The sequence below is a fragment of the Egretta garzetta genome, unplaced genomic scaffold, assembly GCF_000687185.1.
Source record: "Egretta garzetta isolate BGI_Z169 unplaced genomic scaffold, ASM68718v1 scaffold553, whole genome shotgun sequence".
Classification (NCBI taxonomy): domain Eukaryota; kingdom Metazoa; phylum Chordata; class Aves; order Pelecaniformes; family Ardeidae; genus Egretta; species Egretta garzetta.
Window position 1 is genome coordinate 1174172 of NW_009259328.1, and position 20346 is coordinate 1194517.

Here is a 20346-nt window from a genome sequence, read left to right on the forward strand (position 1 = left end):
AAGTTATTTTGATACTATGGTGTGTTTTTATAAATTTTACTTTATCAGGGGAAAGGCAGATATCAAACACACCTGGCTTTGGCTAAAACACAAGTCTATTACATCAGCTAACTTTAGCTCCCTTGTATCTTGCATGTGTCAGCAACTGAAGCTCAAGCTAACTTTTATACCTGTGGATTATTACAGCTGAGGAAAAAACCCATTAGACTTCATATGAGTCATTGTAGCTTTTCCAGACATTGTCAGGTTTAATGGGAAAAATATATTAGCAATAAAAAAAATTCAAAAGCATTTCCTCTTGTCTTCAGAAAATACAAAAATGCCCCAGCACGATATGCCATGACACGTCAACCATATATAGCATCTTCCAATGGCAATGGTTTCCTATGACACGTAAGAAAAAGCTCATCTTCTTCAACACATTTCCTTACTGACTCTAAAAAATCAGCTCCAGCTGCTGTATGTACTCCAACACTCCACAAGGAGAGGAAAAGGAATCAAGAGGGAACAAAAAAAGGGTAAGTGTCAGTCAGGCATCTCACCAACTCTTCCTTTCTGCATTCTTTGCCACAGTTCTTATTTCTATTTGATTTGGAATTTCTTGCTGCTTATAGATGAAATCAGAAGAGATTGTCTTTTCGATAGATATTGCTTAACTTTTTTTTTTTAGCCAGATGACATAGTTTGTCCTTTTAAGATGTCTACTTTTAAAAAAACAGCTCTAGAAGACTTTTTGAAAAATAAGAGATGAGTATCTAGATTCAGACCAAAGATACTCAAACTACTTGCTAACAAAGACATGGGAGATTGTTAAGATTAATATTTCAGCTTCTCTGTGATGAAGCTTGTAACTTTATGTAGCATTAATCCAATTTAAAATATAAGAATCTATGTTCAGATTCCTTGTATCTTGCTATATATATCAAGTGCACCCTCAGCAAGTTTGCAGGTGACACCAAGCTGAGTGGTGCGGTTGACACACCAGAAGGATGGGATGTCATCCAGAGAGACCTGGACAGGCTAGGGAGGTGGGCCTGTGTGAACCTCATGAGGTTCAACAAGGCCAAGTGCAAGGTCATGCACCTGGGTCGGGGTAACCCCCAGTATCAGTACAGGCCGGGTGAAGAAAGGATCGAGAGCAGCCCTGCCGAGAGGGACTTGGGGGTGCTGGTGGATGAAAAGCTGGACATGAGCCGGCAATGTGCGCTGGCAGCCCAGAAGGCCAACCGTACTCTGGGCTGCATCGGGAGAAGCGTGGCCAGCAGGTCGAGGGAGGGGATTCTGCCCCTCTACTCTGCTCTGGTGAGACCTCACCTAGCGTACTGTGTCCAGCTCTGGAGCCCTCAGCACAAGGACATGGACGTGTTGGAGCGGGTCCAGAGGAGGGTCACAAAAATGATCCGAGGGCTGGAGCACCTCTCCTATGAGGACAGGCTGAGGGAGTTGGGCTTGTTCAGCCTGAAGAAGAGAAGGCTGCGGGGAGACCTGATTACGGCCTTTCAATACCTATGGACAGGGCTCTGAGCAGCCTGATCTAGTTAGCGGTGTCCCTGCTCACTGCAGGGGGGTTGGACTAGATGACCTCTAGGGGTCCCTTCCAACCCAAAACATTCTATGATTCTATATAGGAATCTAAAGCTGTCTAACCTTATTTTGAAAAGCTAGTTACATAATCCTTGTAAGTAAATTGAAGCAAATTGATTTAAAACAAAATCAATCCAGTTTTCCTACAACTTAAGTCTTTATTAAGTGAAACTTCCTAAGAAAAAATAGTCTCAGCTTATTTTAAGTTTTTTAAGACTAAAACTTTTTTTTAGTTCTAAAATATTGCTACACTTGAAAACTTTATTTTGAAGAATTTTTTTTCAAAATTCCATTCTACATAAGTTTATACTAATTATTGAGCTCCTTATCTTAGTATATGAAACCCTCTTTTACTCTTTACAACAATTTGTTCTTGTTAATAGGTCTCTCCTACCTGCTTGCTATTTCTTGGGCCTTGTCCAGTCCGATTTTAAAATCATATTGAATGTGCTTCTAATTCGTTCCTGCAAACAAACAGAGTTATACAGCTGTTTTCACCTTCTTCAGCTAAAAAGGAATTTTCTTTAAGTGTGTAGTGTATAAAACCCCAACGCTTCGTCTTACAGTATCTGCTATTCTCCAAGCAGTATCCAAGGCAATATGCAGTCAGATATTTCTCCTTTGATACTTACTTCTTGCAAAGGAATTGGGGAAAAAAAAAAAAAAAGAAAATATATTTTAATTATGGGATATATTAAAACCGTAAAGAAAGATGGTTTCAGGACTGGAAATTCCCCAACCTGTGCAAGGGAGTTTGTATTTCAAATTCCTATCCGGTCCCAAGACTAACTATGTATTTTTAAATGCACAGAAGTAGTAGGAAATACAGGAAGGGAATAGCTTTAGATGTTCTAAACTGCCAAACAGAAGGGACTAAGATGGAAGTCTAGCGGGATCGACTCTACAGAACTGGGAATGACATAGCAAAAGGATAATTACCTGTTAGCCCAAAGCATGGTTATTTAATCCCTAAAAGACGAACAGTACCAGATACGCAAAATTTCCAATTCTCTATTCATCCAAATCTTAAACTGTATGTCCTTAGAGATGCATGAAGCTACAAGGCAGCAAAAAAAGAACTTTTCGCCACAAAAATATGTACTTTAGGTTAGAATCTTCATATTTTCAGAAAGAAGGTTTTTAGACATTTACAATTATCTCTTAAGCTCAATTTTGAAAACTGACTTACACACACAATTTTAACACTAGACCTATGAAGACTCAGAAATTGAATCAAAATCTTTGCCTAAACCTAAGCTAATTTTACCATTATCTCCTGGTGGCATTCTGTTCCAGAATTTTGAACAATAATATATTTCGTCCAATTAGGAAGGAAAAGCAATGAACTAGAGACAAAATGGAAGCACCATGCTCTCTCCCAGTTGCATTTATGCTACTTAATATCAGACAGAATGGCTCTGTGGGAAATACAGAAAGCTAAAGATCTTTTTCCAAAAACCTAAACCTCACAAGTAATCCTGAGAAAGAAATAGCTGTGCTGTAGCTCTGCATTTGGAAACATGCTAATGAATCATACTTATCAGATTATTATTCTTATTCTCTGGGTAGCTGAAGCATGAACAAGACAGAATTCATCCCTGTTGTGGGATTTGCAGTATCATTGCTGTTCCACATGACCCAAACTGAAGTCTGTCCTCCGTCCTGCAATTGTAAGTCACTGGGAGAAATGAAGGGTTGGCATATAGACTGCAGCTCAAGGAAGCTGACGGAAGTGCCTGCCTTGCCTGTTAACACCAAGAGGCTTTATCTACAGAACAACAGCCTGACCTTGGTTCCTCCCGGTGCCCTGGACCACTTGCGCAGCCTGGAGGAAGTGAAAATGTTTGACAATCCTTGGAACTGTGACTGTCATATTCTGTATCTAAAACTCTGGTTAGAAGACATCTCCGCGCCCTCTCTTGCAAACATCAGATGTGCAACACCAGCTCCCATGAGGATGAAGACCTTGAGGCAGCTAACTGGGAATGAGCTGGGGATCTGTAAGAGGCTTCTTCCAATCAAGTGTCTTGAGTTCTTTTGGCGAGACCTCATTTTAATTGCTGGAGCAGTAATTACACTTATTTTGGTAGCATGGGCTCTGAAATTCTCAAAAAAGCTGGTTTGCCAAATAAACCTAAGCCGATACAACTCTAGGGGCTGACTGTTGGGGAGGCATACCTCCCAAAACCACAAGACACAATGAGCTGTTCACTACCGCTAGCTTGAACAGAAGCATCAGACTATTCTACCACAAGAAAGCACACGCAACAGTAACACTAGTTTTGATGGCGATCATGCTACAAACAGATCCCAGGGCTCAAAGCCTGGGTCCTCAAATAGGCAAGTTTAAATTAATCTCCTTTCAAAAATAACCTTGGTGACATATTGACAGGCAAGTTTCATTCTGCTGCCAAATACTCATATAAAAAGCAGTTTCTCAATTTTTAAAAATCATTTAACTTAGCATTTTTCCACTGAATTCTCAGCTCTTACAGCAAGATTTACATCCCTGAATCCTACAATTTTTAATAGATGGTGATGAACACCAATTGTACTATTTTAGCAACTCTTTTCTCACTCAGAATCTGTGTCAGTTTGCAACCTGTTACCCTTCCACAGTGTCCCAATGGGCTTGGTAGGACCATTTCTGCGTGCAAATTCAACCATCTCTTCCTCAGGTTCCAGAGTTTCCTGCCAGCAAACCCACTATGATTATATAGACCAGCCACCATCCCTTCTTGAGTATGCTTAAAGATGGACTGATAATGAGAATATAATCAGTAAAAATAATTTTAAATATTGTTGAATTTCCTGAACAATAAAAAAAACATTCTATGTGAAATTGAAATAATGGATGCTTATTGAATATTCATACTCACCCAAGTTTGATGGCTTTCACAATTCTACAGATTTCTGATTAAAATCCTAAGAAATTTCCAGAGCTTGTCTTCCAGTTTTACTACTGACATTTGATAGATTGGATTTTATGCAACAGCTTTGGAGAGGATGTACTCTCTCCCCTTCTCTTCTTGTGTCCCCTATCCTGCTAGAAAAACTGTTGTGGTGACTCAAGCATATTTTCTCCCTAACCTGATTATTCACAAGACTCCAAGAACAGCAATTTATGCTGTGACCCCATCTGGGCTGCTGAAGTTAGGCTAGTTAGATGGAAGATTTCTGAAGATCTTCTAAAATTAACACTACAGTTGGCAGTTCAATTTAAGACACATTTTGCAAATGCTCCCAGCCCCAAACCGGAGCTAGGCATTAGAGGCTATCTGCTGAAGATGCTACAGACTGCTTGGCTCTTTACCTAGCACCTTGTCACACCAATGGGGCTCCTTGTTAAAGCATGTAATATCCCTAGCAAAGCTGGTGGCTAACTTTCTTCTGATAGGTGGTTTTGGAACTACCATGTGCTGTCACTTCTGTGAGATGAGACTCATTCCTAGCCACAAACACCCAAGTCAAAGGCAGCAGAAGCTCACAGGAATATTTCCAGGTCTCTCTTGCCTCTGCCAAAGCACTTCAGCAATATGGAGTCAAACTGTCAACGCTGACTGTTGGCGACATTCTCAGACAGCTTTAGAAGAGACACGTTACTGTCTGTAACATATCTTCAGTGTTGGTCCTCTCTCCCACACTCACAGGGAAAGGCCCATCTGAGACATCACCACTTGTCAGCCAATTCAGGCTGAGTCACCTGTCCCTCTCCATGACACAAGGAATGGCCACTGAATACAGTGGAACTGCTGAAAGAACCTCTGAAGCGCAGAGAAGATATGGGTAGAGGGTTACACAATTTAGTAATAAAGTGTAGCATGGGGCTTTAGACAGAGAAAAGGAAAGGAACAGAGTCAGATGTTTTTCCTGTGAAATAATTAATGATCTGGGAGACAACATGCCCATTGCAATGTTAAAGTCTGCAAATGATACATGGTGGGGAACAAGAAGAGGGAAGTCAATAAATGCAAAGAGCAGTGGGTTACTTGGAGTGCCAAGCAATCGAAAGCAAGATTGTACGTCTAGAAACAAAAGGTAGGTTGAGGGCTCAATTCAGAGAAGGCAAATAATCCAGTATTCACGACCTCCCATGTATGACACTGCAGCAAAGGGCTAATGAGTTCTTTTCTTGTTAAAATAGGGAATATCATTTAGGGATAGAAATATTTATTTAATTCCATCTTTAGATAAGCAACAATAATTCAGTATCAATGTCTACAAATCAAGAAGAATCAGAAAAACAACTGTAATGCAAATAAAGGATTGGAAAATAGATCTTAAAAGGAGTTTAATCAATTTCATTTAATAAAGAGGAATTTAAGGAATGACAAGATCACAGCTTGTATATCTACATGAAGAGAAGTTTGTTAACAAAGGGCTAGGAGTAGAAATTAGATCATCAGACTAGAAACAGGAGTCAAAAATCTAACAGGTAAAATAATTAAACACTAAAACAGCTCATCAAACATCATGGTGAATCCTATAGCTTAGCCAACCCTAGGCATTTTTTCAAATTGGTAGGCGCTACATGAAATGAGGAGGATTTTAACAGAATTGTATGAGACACCTAAAATATTACATTCTTATTGCTTTGGTCACCTGCAAAATCTATGGTGGAACTGGCCATGAAAAGAGACACCACAACAGCAGCTTCACAAGGACATCCTTGGTGAGCACTGGCAACACCCCTGAGGAGTTCAGCCTGTGCTGGCTGAGCCACACTCCACAGCAGCAGTAATATTCCACTCTACCTTCTCCAACTGCATACTGCACTCTTCACCATGAGTACTCAAAGTGCAGCAGAGAATTTGGTTTTTACAAAGCGTTGCATCCCTGCTGCAGGAAGTATAACCTAGAAACAGCATGGCTTAGTAAGGCTGTGTCACCCTCCGGTGCAGACCAGAGCAAAGTTGTATCTTCAGATTTATGTGTATGTTTTGATCAGGTGAGCACAGACATTCAGAATTTCTCTAGCTTTATTAACTGTTACTCTTCACAAATAACCTCTGTTGGAGAGAATTTCAAATAAACACATAGGAACATAGTGGTGTAAGCACTTAGATAATTTTAGAATATTTTCTCTGCACTGAGCTTTTCAATTTTTTAAAAGACAACCACCATTTGGTATTAATGCAGAATATTGCAGAAGAAATGCACTCTGCAATCTCTCATGGAGATTTTCCTAAATTATATTTCTTGTTTCCCCAAAATAAAATAAATCATTAATACTAAAAGCTTATCACTCTCTTCTGTGCCTATAAAGCTAAATATGCATAAAATAGTAAACTGCTTTACTGTATAGCTTCAATGGTACAAACATAAAAAAGAGCAATTAGCAAACATTTTGGCTTATACCAACCAACACATTAAATAAAATGTACAGAATACAGAGAAAAAAAAAGTATTTGAGAGTACATGTTTTCTGACCTCAAAAGAGGAAAGAGGGAATCTCTTCCATAACAGTAGTTCACATTCCACTAAAATAGCATTGTATTTACCACTTTTGATCCATTTGGCTTTTATCTGAAAAAAAAAAACTTCTGGAAAGGGGAAAGCTAGAACTGCTAACCGAAGGCTCAAGAGCAACATTCAACTGTTTATCTGGCAAGGCCACTAGGTTGTGCTTAAGCCACATGGTCCATCAAATTGCATAAGTAATGCTGCAGTTGCTAGCAACATGCAAAGACAGGAAAATACATCAGCTATCTAAATGAAACATGCAGACAGCATTCCCAAAGGAGTTTGTAAAGATCCTAGAAAGTGTTACAGTATCATGCCTGCAAGAGTGCAAACTGGTGAATATATCTGTTTTCACATTCTTTGCTAGCACAGTATAACTGCTGGGATTAATTGCAACTAAAAATGTATGAGTTTTGGTTCAATATTTAGCAAGACAAGTAATCCTACTCAGAATTATTGAGCAAGAACAAAAACATTTTTAAACAGTTCACTGTAAGACAGAGATTTGTGTAAACTGCAATTCGATTAATGTGGAAAATATTTGCAGGCTTCATTTATTAAATAGAATGGTAGGTGAATCAGCTTGTTTCTTTAAATGCTCAAGATTTTCTTAACATGGTAGCAAAAAGCATTGCTCAATCTGAACAACTTCTGTTTCTTTCTGTCGAGGATCTACAGTTACAGTTTATTTCAAATCTATTGTTTGAGTTCATGCATCAGAGAAGTTCGCTGATTTTTTCTTCCCCTCCCCCCCCCTTGACACAATGTATAGCATTGTTTAGAAAATAGTAACCAGTGCTTATGTGAATAAACATAAAGGAAGGCTTAGAAATTAGGCTCTTTGTCATGACCTTACAATTCCATCCCACACCCAACCTACTTCAAATGCTACTGAAAGCAGCAGCAGACTCTTCCTGGTTTGGGAACATGAAATGCCCATTCACAGCTGAAACACACAGGCATTTTATTTCAACAGGTCTTACCACATTTGACTTCCCAGTTTCCCAGTTACCCCAAACTTGATGTCACAGCATCTTGCATCCATGACAAGCATTGTCATGTGTTCATGTTTCACCTTTTGGCAGTTGGTTCTAATGTATTTGGATTTTTTTTTTTCACTTTTCCATTAATTCAATAAATCAACAAGAAAAAAAAATATCTTTGGAACACCAGGATAACTCCCACTAAAGCAAGTGCAATATACTTAAGTGACCAGTGCCTGAAATTTGAATGTAATAAATGGTGGCTATGAACATACAGGACCCTTATTAAAGGGCATACAGTGTAGGATGTCAGAATGAAACAGAGAGGTGAAAATCACCAGTTTTGCTTTAAAAAGTAAATTAAAATCTGTTCTCTATATACAACAGGCTGCTCAGGCATCTTCACAAAGGCGTAAGTGTCTCACATGGCTCTCCGATGAAACACGAAAGAAGAAAGAACTTAGCACATACACGGTATAGATGTGCAACTGAAGTAACGCGACTATTGGAGCCTCGTAACACCAGAGTACTGGATTGCTGGTAACACGCTCTGATCACATGGCATGTAACACACTTGGCTCTATTAACAGGTAGATGTAAACCACTTCCCTGAGTAATATTACCCCTTATGACTCACAGTCAATTCTGAAGAAATTAACCTTTACACCCTCTAGTGCTGTCTGATGGTTGAAATTTTTCATGCTCCCTTTTTGCCCTTACTGTTTATTTGTTATCACAAAGGCCACCATCAAAACAACAAGTCACAAATACTCTTGGACAGAGTAGATTATCCCTTAGTGACTACTCCTACATCCACTCCAAAAAGGAAAAACCTGTTTTCATTACGTATATCATTAAGCTCTTTGCAGGTTTTTTTGGTAAAGCTAGAAAAGAAAACCAGTCTGCATTGTAGCCTTACTTTAAATTCCCTACTGTTTCCAAATCTGGGGAAAAAAAAAAAAAAAATCTCAGTGGAAAACTAATGAATTTTGGAATAAAATTTCGTTATTACACTGCATGGGTTTTGTTTGAAATCCTTAATTCAGGTTCTGGAAATGGAATAGAACAACTTTTCTAATGATAACACTGCTAGAGGAGAGAATTATTTCATTGTTAAACAAAAATAAAAATTTATCTTCTTTTTCCATTTTAATTTATTTACGAACATCTTTGAGCAGTAAATTTAACTGCAGGCTACCAGATTGACACAACTCCTTTCCTGAAAGGAGTACATTTATTTACATGACTCATGTTCACTATAATAAACTAATAAGGAAGGGGTCTTGGCATGTGACAGAATAGTTTGCATAGATCTGTGATGCAATAGACAAAAAAATCCTCTAATCCCTCACAACTTTCAAAAGTGCTTAGAGTCTGTTGCTAGAACCCATGTAAATATTTTGCTATTAGATTGGCTCCAATTAAATTTAGATTACACTCAATAATGGGTGCGCGACAACAAATTGCTTTAGTTGCATAATGGCCACATGGCTGCTATTTATACTGACCTCCTTCCCAGGGGCCATTTGCTCCCTGATGTACCCTCTCAGAATGCCTGCCCCAGCAGCATATTCTCAATTTATCCAAACGATTGCCCAAGGGCAGAAGCACTGATGTCACTTCAGCAGGCACGCCGCTACTGACTGATGTGGCAAGTTCATTTTAGGCAAAATAAACCTGAGGTACCTGACAGCAGTTCATTCAGATTTCATTTGGCTTTACTTACGACTTTCTTGTTTGGCCATTCAAGCATCCAGTCCTTTAACAACCAATAGCTATTAAAGTTGAATGGCACTGTTTTACACAAGTACATTCTCTGGGAAAGGTGGATCGAGACCTCTTCCCTCTGAAGAGAATTAGGAAACAGGACTAAGGAAATTCATCTGAGTCCGGTGGGGGTAGGGTGAGGGGGTGGAAAATCATGCAAAGCCCTTTCTTAAATGGCCTTGATCTATAGTGAAGGAAGTGTCAGCAGGGATGGATTACAGGCTCCCTTTTCCTCCTTGAATAATTTTTTTTCTTGTCTCCTCTTTAGAGATCAGAAGGTTTTTGCCTCTGATGTTAATAATTTTTTTTTTTGTCTAGGATTCATATATTGCCTCTTACAACCATGGAGAAGGACTATGGAACCTGACACGCCTACATAAAAATCTACCTTTGCAATGCATTCCTATCAGTAGCAGTACAAAGTAGTGGAAGAACGTGGCAATAGCCACATCATAAAAGGTTGCCTTCAGGACAGTAGAGCATTTAGATGCAAGTGTGTGTTTGACTTCCCTGAGTTTGCAAGGCAACTGCAAAAACTAAGAAGTTAATTTTCAGATGCACTTACCAAAAGCTGAAAGACTGAAACTAAAATAACAGCAATTATAACCTGAAGGAAAAGGGCAACTGCAGTCCATAAAAGAACACAAGCTGTGCATAACAGAACCTCAGAGCCCCTGAAGTGATTCCTTTAACTTTAGTAACAGCTTTGTCAGACAGACAGCTCTGAATCTGGATCAACATTGTCACCTAGTGGCTGCTGAAAACTACCAGTGAGAAAAAATATTCGAAGCTTGTCACCTTCATACCAAGGCCTCAGTAACGTGATAGAGATTTTCCAAACAAGCTACCAATTCCTGTTAGCTCTTTCTAGATTCTTAATACAAGTCTTCTGCCATGAAGTGTCAGATGTTACAAGACGTCAACTGTTTTCTATTGGCAGAAACCTAAAGTTACTATACTTTTGGACACTGGGCAATACAATCTCCGTTTAGTTTCTTTACTGTGATTAATCATTTTTAGACCTGCCTTAAGTTTTCTGCTACTACAACTCCCAAAGACACAGCTCAATCTTTATATTAAAACTTAATATAGGTTTTCTTTCTTCTGTTCTCCTAAGGTTGTGATGAACTTTACTGTAAATTAAAATTTTACTAACCCACAGCTTCAACAAATAAAGAAGAAAAAATAGTGAATTAAGTAACTAAAACAAAATAATGAACTCAAAGCAAACAGCACTTTGTGAGGGTTTCTTTCCTACCATTCCTTCCCTGCTCTTGAAAGTCTGAGATAGTTTCAAAAAAGGAGAATAAAACCTCAACAAAATCAACCCAAGAAGAAAACAAAATTTTAAAATCTGTGGCAATTTGTTGGCTATCTTCCATAAAGTAAGAGAAATGTTTTTAGATGTATTTCAAGTTTAGAAAGTATGATCTGTTGTTCTATTTTGCATAAAAGTACACAGTATGATTTTTCTCGGTAGAGATCCTTAACATTTTTTACTTAAGCAGTTAGCTAGCTTCAGGTCAATGCACTTTCAAGAATCTTGGGAGGAAAAACAACACATTCATGTTACAGATGGCAATTTCACATTTACAGCAACTTTCAGCCAAGGAACTTAAAGTTTTATGGAAGTGCTGGCTGAGCGCACGCTGCTGCAGAAGCCATGTCAAGATCCACCAATTCCAAGGCCCCAGTTTGCCTCCTGATCCACACAAACAAATCCTTACAGCCAAATAAGTCCCACCAGCCTAGCAGGACAGGCTCTATTTAATAGGAAAGAGCTATCAGTGAGATATCAAAATAAGGAAACATCCAGGAACTGATCTCTTTCTTGAGCATTGGATACTCCTCTTCATATCATAATAAAGGACCAAGCACATCCCACATGTACCTTTTTTTTCTTTTTGCACATTTAAGACAGTCTACTATGGTAGAAGTAATCTGAGGCTCAAGAATATAATAAATTAAAATTAATTACTATAAAAGAATAAACAAAAAAATTATTTATTCAGCAGAGGGGCAAGGTTCATGTTCTTTACATACTTTACACAAGAGCTGACAGCTTGCCAGTCTGTGTGATGTAGCTATATTCCTGTATACATCTTTCCAAGTTTGACACTGTACCTTGTACAAATCTGAACCTGCAAAAGTATCAATAAAGCCACAAAGACTGAATTGCCACCTCTGCATTGAAAACTATCTCTGCTACTAATGACACTAAGAACTGCAACATCAAAAGAATGAGAGGACTGACAGAAGAACCAAACTTTCATATTAGCTGTATCTATCATGATGATGAATGTATTTGAGGAACACATTTATTAACCTTAATTAATACATACATTTTTGTTCTCTTAATTTCAGTGAGGATATTTTTATAATATAACCTAAGCTTGGCAAATAAAGTACTTAAACTTCTATTTCCCAACCCAGAGATACCACAAGTAAACAGTTAGAGGCAGTACAAGGGAGGTCCCTGCATCAGAGGCCATCAAATACCAGGTGAGGATTTGGCTTGTCAAAATTTTATATACAGAATTTGACCAAATCTGTAGTATTATACTTAAATACCTTTGAAGTATAATAGTAATGTAACAACACTGATCAAACTCAGATTTAATAATGTATCCCATGGAAACATACAAAAGGATTCACTAGCTTTTAGGGCCAGTTTAACCCTGTATTTGACTACATCTTAACTTCAAACACACAAATTCATTCCACTAACTCTTTCCAGATCAAAACCTTTGAGAAGAGTAGAAATAAATATCAGGAAATGCAGAGGCTGAGAACAGTTGAGCAAAATGAGTGTGCTATTTAAATCAGCAGAAGACTTCCATTGAAGTTGGAAAGGCAGACATTTGCTTTGATGCTGAGCTCTTATCAAAGAGTCAGAGAAAGCAGAAGATAAACTAACGGATGTCTGAAGCCAGGTCTCTGGCCTGTGCTCTCACAAACTGCACGCTTGATAGATGTGCAGCTGTGCCCTTTTCCAACTACATTCAGGTATAAAAGTCAATCCTCCATGTAGCTGCATGCACTGTGCAAACGATCATTCTAAGACCCTCATTGTCATATGCACAAAGCAAACAAGAAGTTAAGGGGGGAATTCAATTATGCCAGTCTGACAGTAATGATGAACTTTGATAAGGTACTGAAAAAAATTATTAATCTTGGTAGGAATTTCAAAAATAAATTCAAAATTAAATGAAAAGAACATGCAGAGGCTTGTATAATACACTTCTAGCAAATTAACCATTTTGATCTTTCACATTCTTAGTATAAATAAAACAAATGATATAAAGCAAAGACTTACTGACCTAAGTGGGAAATCAGTTTCACTTCAGAAATCAAAACCTCCATCCATTATTACTACCTGTTGTCAGTCTTCTTTGAAGAACATCACAGTAAAGCCAAGTGCTCAGTAGATTCACGATATATTCCAAAACTACAGAGATTATCTTTTTCATACCAATCATGCGTAGACCTGACCTGTACCTCTACTTCAAATAATTTATACAGATTGATGGTGAATCTGACCATTAACGAGTTCACGTTTCTATCAATCTCAATTAAGTAATATAAAATCGCTCTTTATTCTTATACTTACTATTCAGTGATTCAAAAAATATGTTGACTTTGCTGTCTATGAAATTAAAACAAAAATACTATTCTACCCATAGAAGAAAAAAGAAATAAAAGGCATTTTCTTACCAGATTTTCTCCTTTTATGCATGCAAGGTCTTCTTGCTCCTTATTAAATCCTCCAGAGGCAGCATAACAAAGGCAAAGATCTGGACTGTATTCCATACTGACAAAGTTATTTCACATGTTCTAATCCCTGCTGCACCTATGCAGTTCAGAAGACAACAGTTGGCACAAGTATTACTCCAGGTTGAATTTAGCCCCGGCTATTTTATTACTGCTGATGCGGCAAAAGTAGTGATAAATCCAGCTTGCTCTCAGAACAAAAAATGGGGCTACAAGTCAGAAGAAGAAATATTTTTGATTTAGGCTGAGAACACATTAAGTCAATGACACCATATTTTCCTAACACCATTATTACAGTCCATGCTTAGAACCAGTAGTTTTCTTAACCTAGTTTCATTAATCCAGCAACTAAATTACTATGCCACAGACATATCGCCATTTTGCTTGAGGAGGATACAAGGACCAGGGAAATTCAAAGCTGAAAATTCACAAGGCAATAAACTGCAGGAGGGTTTGGTGAGTACTGACAGAATCAGGACATTGAGACAACTGCCACACTCATTACCTTCTCTAATATAATGCCATAAAATTATGTCAAAATTATCTACTACACACAATTTTAAAAACTTATGTTTGGAATTGTGAAGTACCTTGTAAATGCTAGGTATTCTTGTTATGACAGGATTTCATTAACTGCCAGCTGCTCAATTAGCATACTCTAAAAACACACCAGAAAGTTACATCTTTTGGTCCACCTTTTAATATGGATGTAATAGAACAGGCAAAAGTTAATCACACGCTATTACGATACTTGAAATGAGTTGCTTGTAGGTTGTTTGTATTACATGTCATCATGTAATTGAAACTACAGAGAAAGTACTAGAAGTTAACAGAAAGATAATTTTGGTTGTATTTTTCCAACATGTTATATCAAAACTCTCATCTATATTTGGGAAAACTGGAATGTGCAGTTGAACTGAAGCTTTGCGGGCTGCATTTCAGGTCCATCTTCTAGATTCTAGCAAAAAATTGTTTGTAGGATATAGAAAATATTTACTCAAGCCACAAGGCTGAAGCAACTGTTCTCAGGAAATAAGAAAGCTATGATATCACAGAATCACAGAATCGTAAGGGTTGGAAGGGACCTCAGGAGATCATCTAGTCCAACCCCCCTGCTAAAGCAGGCTCACCTAGAGCATGCTACACAGGACTTCATCCAGGCGGGCTTTGAATATCTCCAGAGAAGGAGACTCCACAACCTCCCTGGGCAGCCTGTTCCAGTGCTCTGCCACCCTCAGAGTGAAGAAGTTCTTCCTCATATTCAACTGAAACCTCTCGTGTTTCAGTTTGCATCCATTGCCCCTAGTCCTGTCGCTGGACACCACTGCAAACAGACTGCTTCTGTCCTCTTGACTTCCGCCCTTAAGATATTTGTATGTGTTGATAAGGTCCCCTCTCAGTCTTCTCTTCTTCAGGCTGAACAAGCCCAACTCTCTCAGCCTTTCCTCGTAGGGGAGATGCTCCAGTCCCTTTATCATCCTAGTAGCTCTCCTCTGGACTCCTTCTAGGAGTTCCTCGTCTTTCTTGAACTGGGGAGCCCAGAACTGGACACAGTACTCCAGGTGGGGTCTCACCAGGGCAGAGTAGAGGGGGAGGAGAACCTCCCTCGACCTGCTGGCCACACTCCTCTTAATACATCCCAGGATACCATTGGCCTTCTTGGCAACAAGGGCACATTGCTGGCTCATGGTCAGCTTATTGTCCACCAGGACTCCCAGGTCCCTCTCAGCAGAGCTGCTATCTAGCAGGTCAGCCCCCAGCCTGTATTGGTGCATGGGGTTCGACCTCCCCAGGTGCAGCACTCGACACTTGCTCTTGTTGAACTTCATCAAGTTCCTCTTTGCCCAGCTCTCCAGCCTGTCCAGGTCCCGCTGAATGGCAGCACAGCCTTCCGGCGTATCAGCCACTCCTCCCAGTTTTGTGTCATCAGCGAACTTGCTGAGGGTACACTCTATCCCCTCGTCCAGGTCATTGATGAACAAGTTGAACAAGACCGGGCCGAGTACCGAGCCCTGGGGAACTCCGCTAGCTACCGGCCTCCAACTGGACTCTGCCCCGCCGATCAGAACTCTCTGGGCCCTGTCATTCAGCCAGTTCCGAATCCACCTCACTGTCCACTCATCCAACCCATACTTCTTGAGCTTCCTTATGAGGATGTTATGGGAAACAGTATGTAAGACTTAACTTGGAAAACCTCTTTACAAACTCTTTCAAACTCAAGGAATCCTTATGATACTCAAGGAAGAAAATGGGACATTCCATTTTTTTAATCTCACATGAGGACATTTCAGATTTCACATAGGAGAAGCAGCAGCAATTACAGCATAAATACTGACAAAAATATGCTGAAAAAGAAAGTGTCCACAGCCACTACTTAACCTATTTACACAATAATTCAGAAGGTAACAGAGATCAGTATATTTCAAATGAAGACACTAAATGTGAGCTCATATTGAGAAAAAAATAAGCCTTTTTAAAAAAGCCTTTTAAAAACTGTAAGTAGAAGATAAAACATCTTGAAAACCAAAATACACAGTTGTAGAGAAATGATAAAGTAAACTTCAATGAACAGAAACATCAACAGACAAAGGAACTCTCAGAATAGAAGGACCACCATGAGATGGGATGCATTAGCTATAGGACTCTCTATATGCAGGAATGAGCAGGGAAAGGAAAAGTAAACATTAGGAAATCCAACTATCATGACAAGTATCAGGGGATCTCAAATAGACACGTAGAGACTATGAAAATATGTATCTTAAGATGTCTGATAAATTTACAGGTACTACATTGAGCTCACTCAAAAGAATAAAAAGTCAGCAAATGTGCAGATTTCCAGGCTGTTCTTTACATGTAGAGTCTTTAGCGCTTTAAGTAGTATTTCATGAATGTGCAGTCACAAGCCAGCTGGTAGAGCCTCAGTCCATGTGCCCACTGCTGCTCTGTGGGACTCTGGTTGCACCTGAAATGGAAGAGAGGAATACTAACAAACATATGCACTGTTCAAAAGTATTTCACGCATTCCCCTTATCCTACATTCCTGAAGGTGCATCTACAATGTACAGGGGCAAGATGGCGCAGGTCAACAAACAAGGAACTGCACAGATACCTGAAACTGAGGGACTGGCCTGTGATGATTTGCCAAATAAACCTGACTGCAAGGAACCAAGGTTTTTCGTTTCATCAGCAACTCTTTGGTCTTTGAAACTGTGATTAACAGCTGTGTTTTAAGAAATCTCTTATATTAATTGGCAAGGTTTCCGGAGTGGCATGTCTCCTCTTACACTCTTTGAGATAAAACCCATGCAATGACTGGCTTTCATTCTCTATAGAATACAGACAAGGAAAATGGATGGGTGACTAAGATTGATAAAAGCCTTTAGGAACTAAGCAGAGGAGAATTTGCATTGCATTCATCCAGAAGATGATTAAGCTATGTATATGAATCATGATTCTTACCGTTACCTTAAAGAATATTTCTATCTTTAAGCTGCTCCCCAATTACTTTTCACAGAATACAGACATACGGATATGGAAAAGAGAGGCTGTCATGTACAGCAAGAATACCTGTTGACTGCTGACAGTCCTCAAAATACCCATTTGTCTCAGCCCCCTACAAATGAATTAAAAGGTCTACACCCCATCTACAGAGAGGACAAAAATTTCATCTCTTCTGTAAACATTAAACACTTGGATAACTTTCCCAATTCTCTTTTTACTTAAAAAGGCTTTAGAACATTAATAAATTAAAAATAAACCCACTAACTTTTTAACTGGCAAACATCAGACACTGCTAGACTTCGAAGAGAAAGTTCCGGACACAAACATGCTTAAATCAGCATGTCCTTCATTTTAGACTGAATTCCTAAACAGTATATAATTACAAAATTCTTCTGGTTAAAATTCAGAACAATCAATTTTTGTGAAACACACCCCATAATGCCACAGACTACATTGCTCAGCAGACTCAGCTAGCCTTACCTGTGGTAAATTGAAATCTAAGATCTCTTCAGGATAACCTCACACTGTCTGGAGGCACAAAGCCAGAGCCCACATGATTACAAACATAGGTATATTTTTAAAGAGTAGAAGTATTTAATCTCAAACAATATAAAAAGATTATAATATGGGAAGAAGAGCAGTTTGCTCTCATAAACTCAAGGGTTACAAAATATGTATGATTTAATATGCACAATCAAGACTTTACACATCAAATATACACGGCCATGTCAGGTAATGGTGAGTACGAGAATACGATTTTACGACCTTTAAAAAAAAAAACCAACCAACAAATAAGTAGTCCTTATTTTGTATATTTTTATTACAAAAAGTAAACATTTAACTACTTAACCAATATATCTTTTAAAAAAGAAAGTACAATACATTATTACTGTTATTGTCTTGAAGAAATCAATCCGTTCAAGTGGACTCAGCTGTAAAATTGGCAGGCTATAAACCCATCAAGCAATACAAATGCTTACACATTCTTTTAACCAAAATCTAACCAAAGGAAGTTTGTACCACATAAGGAGCATTAATACATCAAATAACATGCCTGCATTTTAAATGCAAGGAGGAAATGTTGAACTTTGCTGAAAAATTATCTTGGAACACAGTATAAACAATGTACCAAGCTATAATTCAAGTTATCCTAGCTTCCATGAACAATTTTGGCAATTCTTCTATATCCACATTGGAAGTTATTAAGAATGAATTCTTGCTACTGCATAAAACTACAGTAATCTATAAACTTACCAAGTCATTGCACAGTTACAAAATTTACTTTGAACTGTTACCCTCTGCTCCTTCAAGTAGCGCTGCAGAACACCGGATAATATATTTTAGGACTCCTCCTTGTGGTTTTTCAGTGTTTCACATGAGATCACCATGTATGTTTACTTAGAAGGTCAGAACTTAATTAATTTGCTTTGTAACTCCAAACCTCAAGCAGCTGCTTTGAAATGTAATGCAGTCTCACCACCCAAATTCCACTATCAAATGTGGAAATTGCAAGCAACCTTGCACCTGTAGCAAAGACTTTGCAGCTCAACCCCTTTGTAGAGTTGAAACTTAACTTCTCAAACCGAGTTAGCTGAGTGAGAAGGAACAGTGACTAAGGCCACTATAAGGGGTCTTCTATCATGCTTTGGTACTGTTTTCTAGTAACTACTGGAGTAGTGCTAGTAGGGAGACTGCTCTCTACCAGAGAGTGTTTTCTAGCACTCTCTTCTCTGATGAATGACTCTCAAATACAGATAGACATAAATTGGAATTCCAATTCAAACCCATTTTGGTTTTCCTAATCTTTGCATGAAACAGGTGCTAACCCCAATGGATTAATCAAAGGCAAGCATTTTAACATTCAAACCACTATTTACAGCTTTCACAGCTTGAGAGAACTGATGAAAGATCCCTCACATAAGTGTACAACATAATGTGACAATTAATGGGTTTTGTTTGGGGAATTCTTCATTGTAGAAGCAGTTAAAGGCTTGTGATGACAAACAGCAACATTGACAGTTAATACAAAAAAGTTTGTAATGATCTATAGCAAGGATAATGGCATACCTGATGTATCATTATCTTCATGGAAGTAGTACCTTTGTTTTTCCACTAAAATTAGGTCATACAATTAATTCTAAATATTAAAGACAGACATCTCTAGCAATATTTCTTCCTAAATAATCTAAATTCCCTGAAGCGCTTTGCTCAGACACTGAAAACATGAGTGCTAATTAACATGAGAGCGTATGCACAGTGATGTCTTATTTCCTCTTTAACACTGTTTCTGTCCTGGTCGATCAATATCCTAGAATTCAGTGGCCTGCTTAATTCACAGTTGCAGGCTACCAGGAACAGAAAGGCTTTGTTCCAGCCGGACAGAGTACTCATACCTCTGTTCTTGCTGGAAGGTTACCATGGATCACCAAAAATATACATGGAGACCTGAAAAGGAATAATCATGAAGCCACCCCAAAACCCATTGATTCAGAGCAAATCGAGACAAGCTGGCATGGACGGCTCAGGCATAAATCAGGTTGTTCTCCTTCTACACAATTACCTATGGGAAAATCTAACTCTCATTCTGTCAGGATCGAATTTAGGCAATCTTTGGTACAAAGAACAGACTAACAAAATGTGCTGTGTCAAGGTATTTTATTAGTAAAGCTGATTTTTATTAGCATCTTGACTCACCACATAATCTAAAGGAGAGTACGTAATAAAGAGCAGTTTGGTCTGTAGATAACCCAGGCAGCACTTAAGACACAAGTAATTCCAGATTGCTGAGATACACTTATCACAATACATGTAACACGTTTGTGATGCAATACGTGATCACATATATACACGTGCATATGTTAGACACGTAGCATTATGTTAACGTTTTTAAAGACGTGTCTGAGCAGTGCAGCACCTTGCAAGGGTGAAAACCCATAGCCTTGAGCCTTGGACTGCAACTCTGGAAACAAACCACACCCCAGCTCCGACCTAAAAATGAAAAGCCAACAAGGCAAATCAGCTGCACTTCCTGGATGACTTAATGGCATAATTGCACCTGTTTATTTCTGTGTGTCTGTAACTGTAAAATATATCAGAAAGGATACACCACAAAAATGCGTCACTCCAGCCAGAACACGGACGAATGCTCCTATGTGCAGGTCCTCCGCACAGGACCGGGGCACTGGTAATGTAAATGGCTCGTCGGTGCCACTTACGGCAGCTGGCCAACGCACTCGTTTGCCCACACACGACGGTTTACGCCGGGCCGCGACCCCAG

At 38.8% G+C, this 20346-nt stretch overlaps 1 protein-coding gene across 1 annotated transcript; it reads left to right on the plus strand.

Annotated features, from left to right (window-relative positions):
• Nucleotides 1-441: 441 nt before the first annotated feature.
• GP9 (glycoprotein IX platelet) lies at nucleotides 442-4452 on the plus strand. The gene is made up of 2 exons (XM_009636625.2): nucleotides 442-518; nucleotides 3154-4452. The coding sequence occupies exon 2, from the start codon at nucleotides 3161-3163 to the stop codon at nucleotides 3743-3745; it is 585 nt and encodes a 194-aa protein (XP_009634920.1). The 5' UTR covers nucleotides 442-518; nucleotides 3154-3160; the 3' UTR covers nucleotides 3746-4452.
• Nucleotides 4453-20346: the final 15894 nt, after the last annotated feature.

Bases quoted from the DNA above. Each gene is read 5' to 3' on its own strand.
- GP9 (XM_009636625.2), top strand. From the start codon at position 3,161: ATGAACAAGACAGAATTCATCCCTGTTGTGGGATTTGCAGTATCATTG.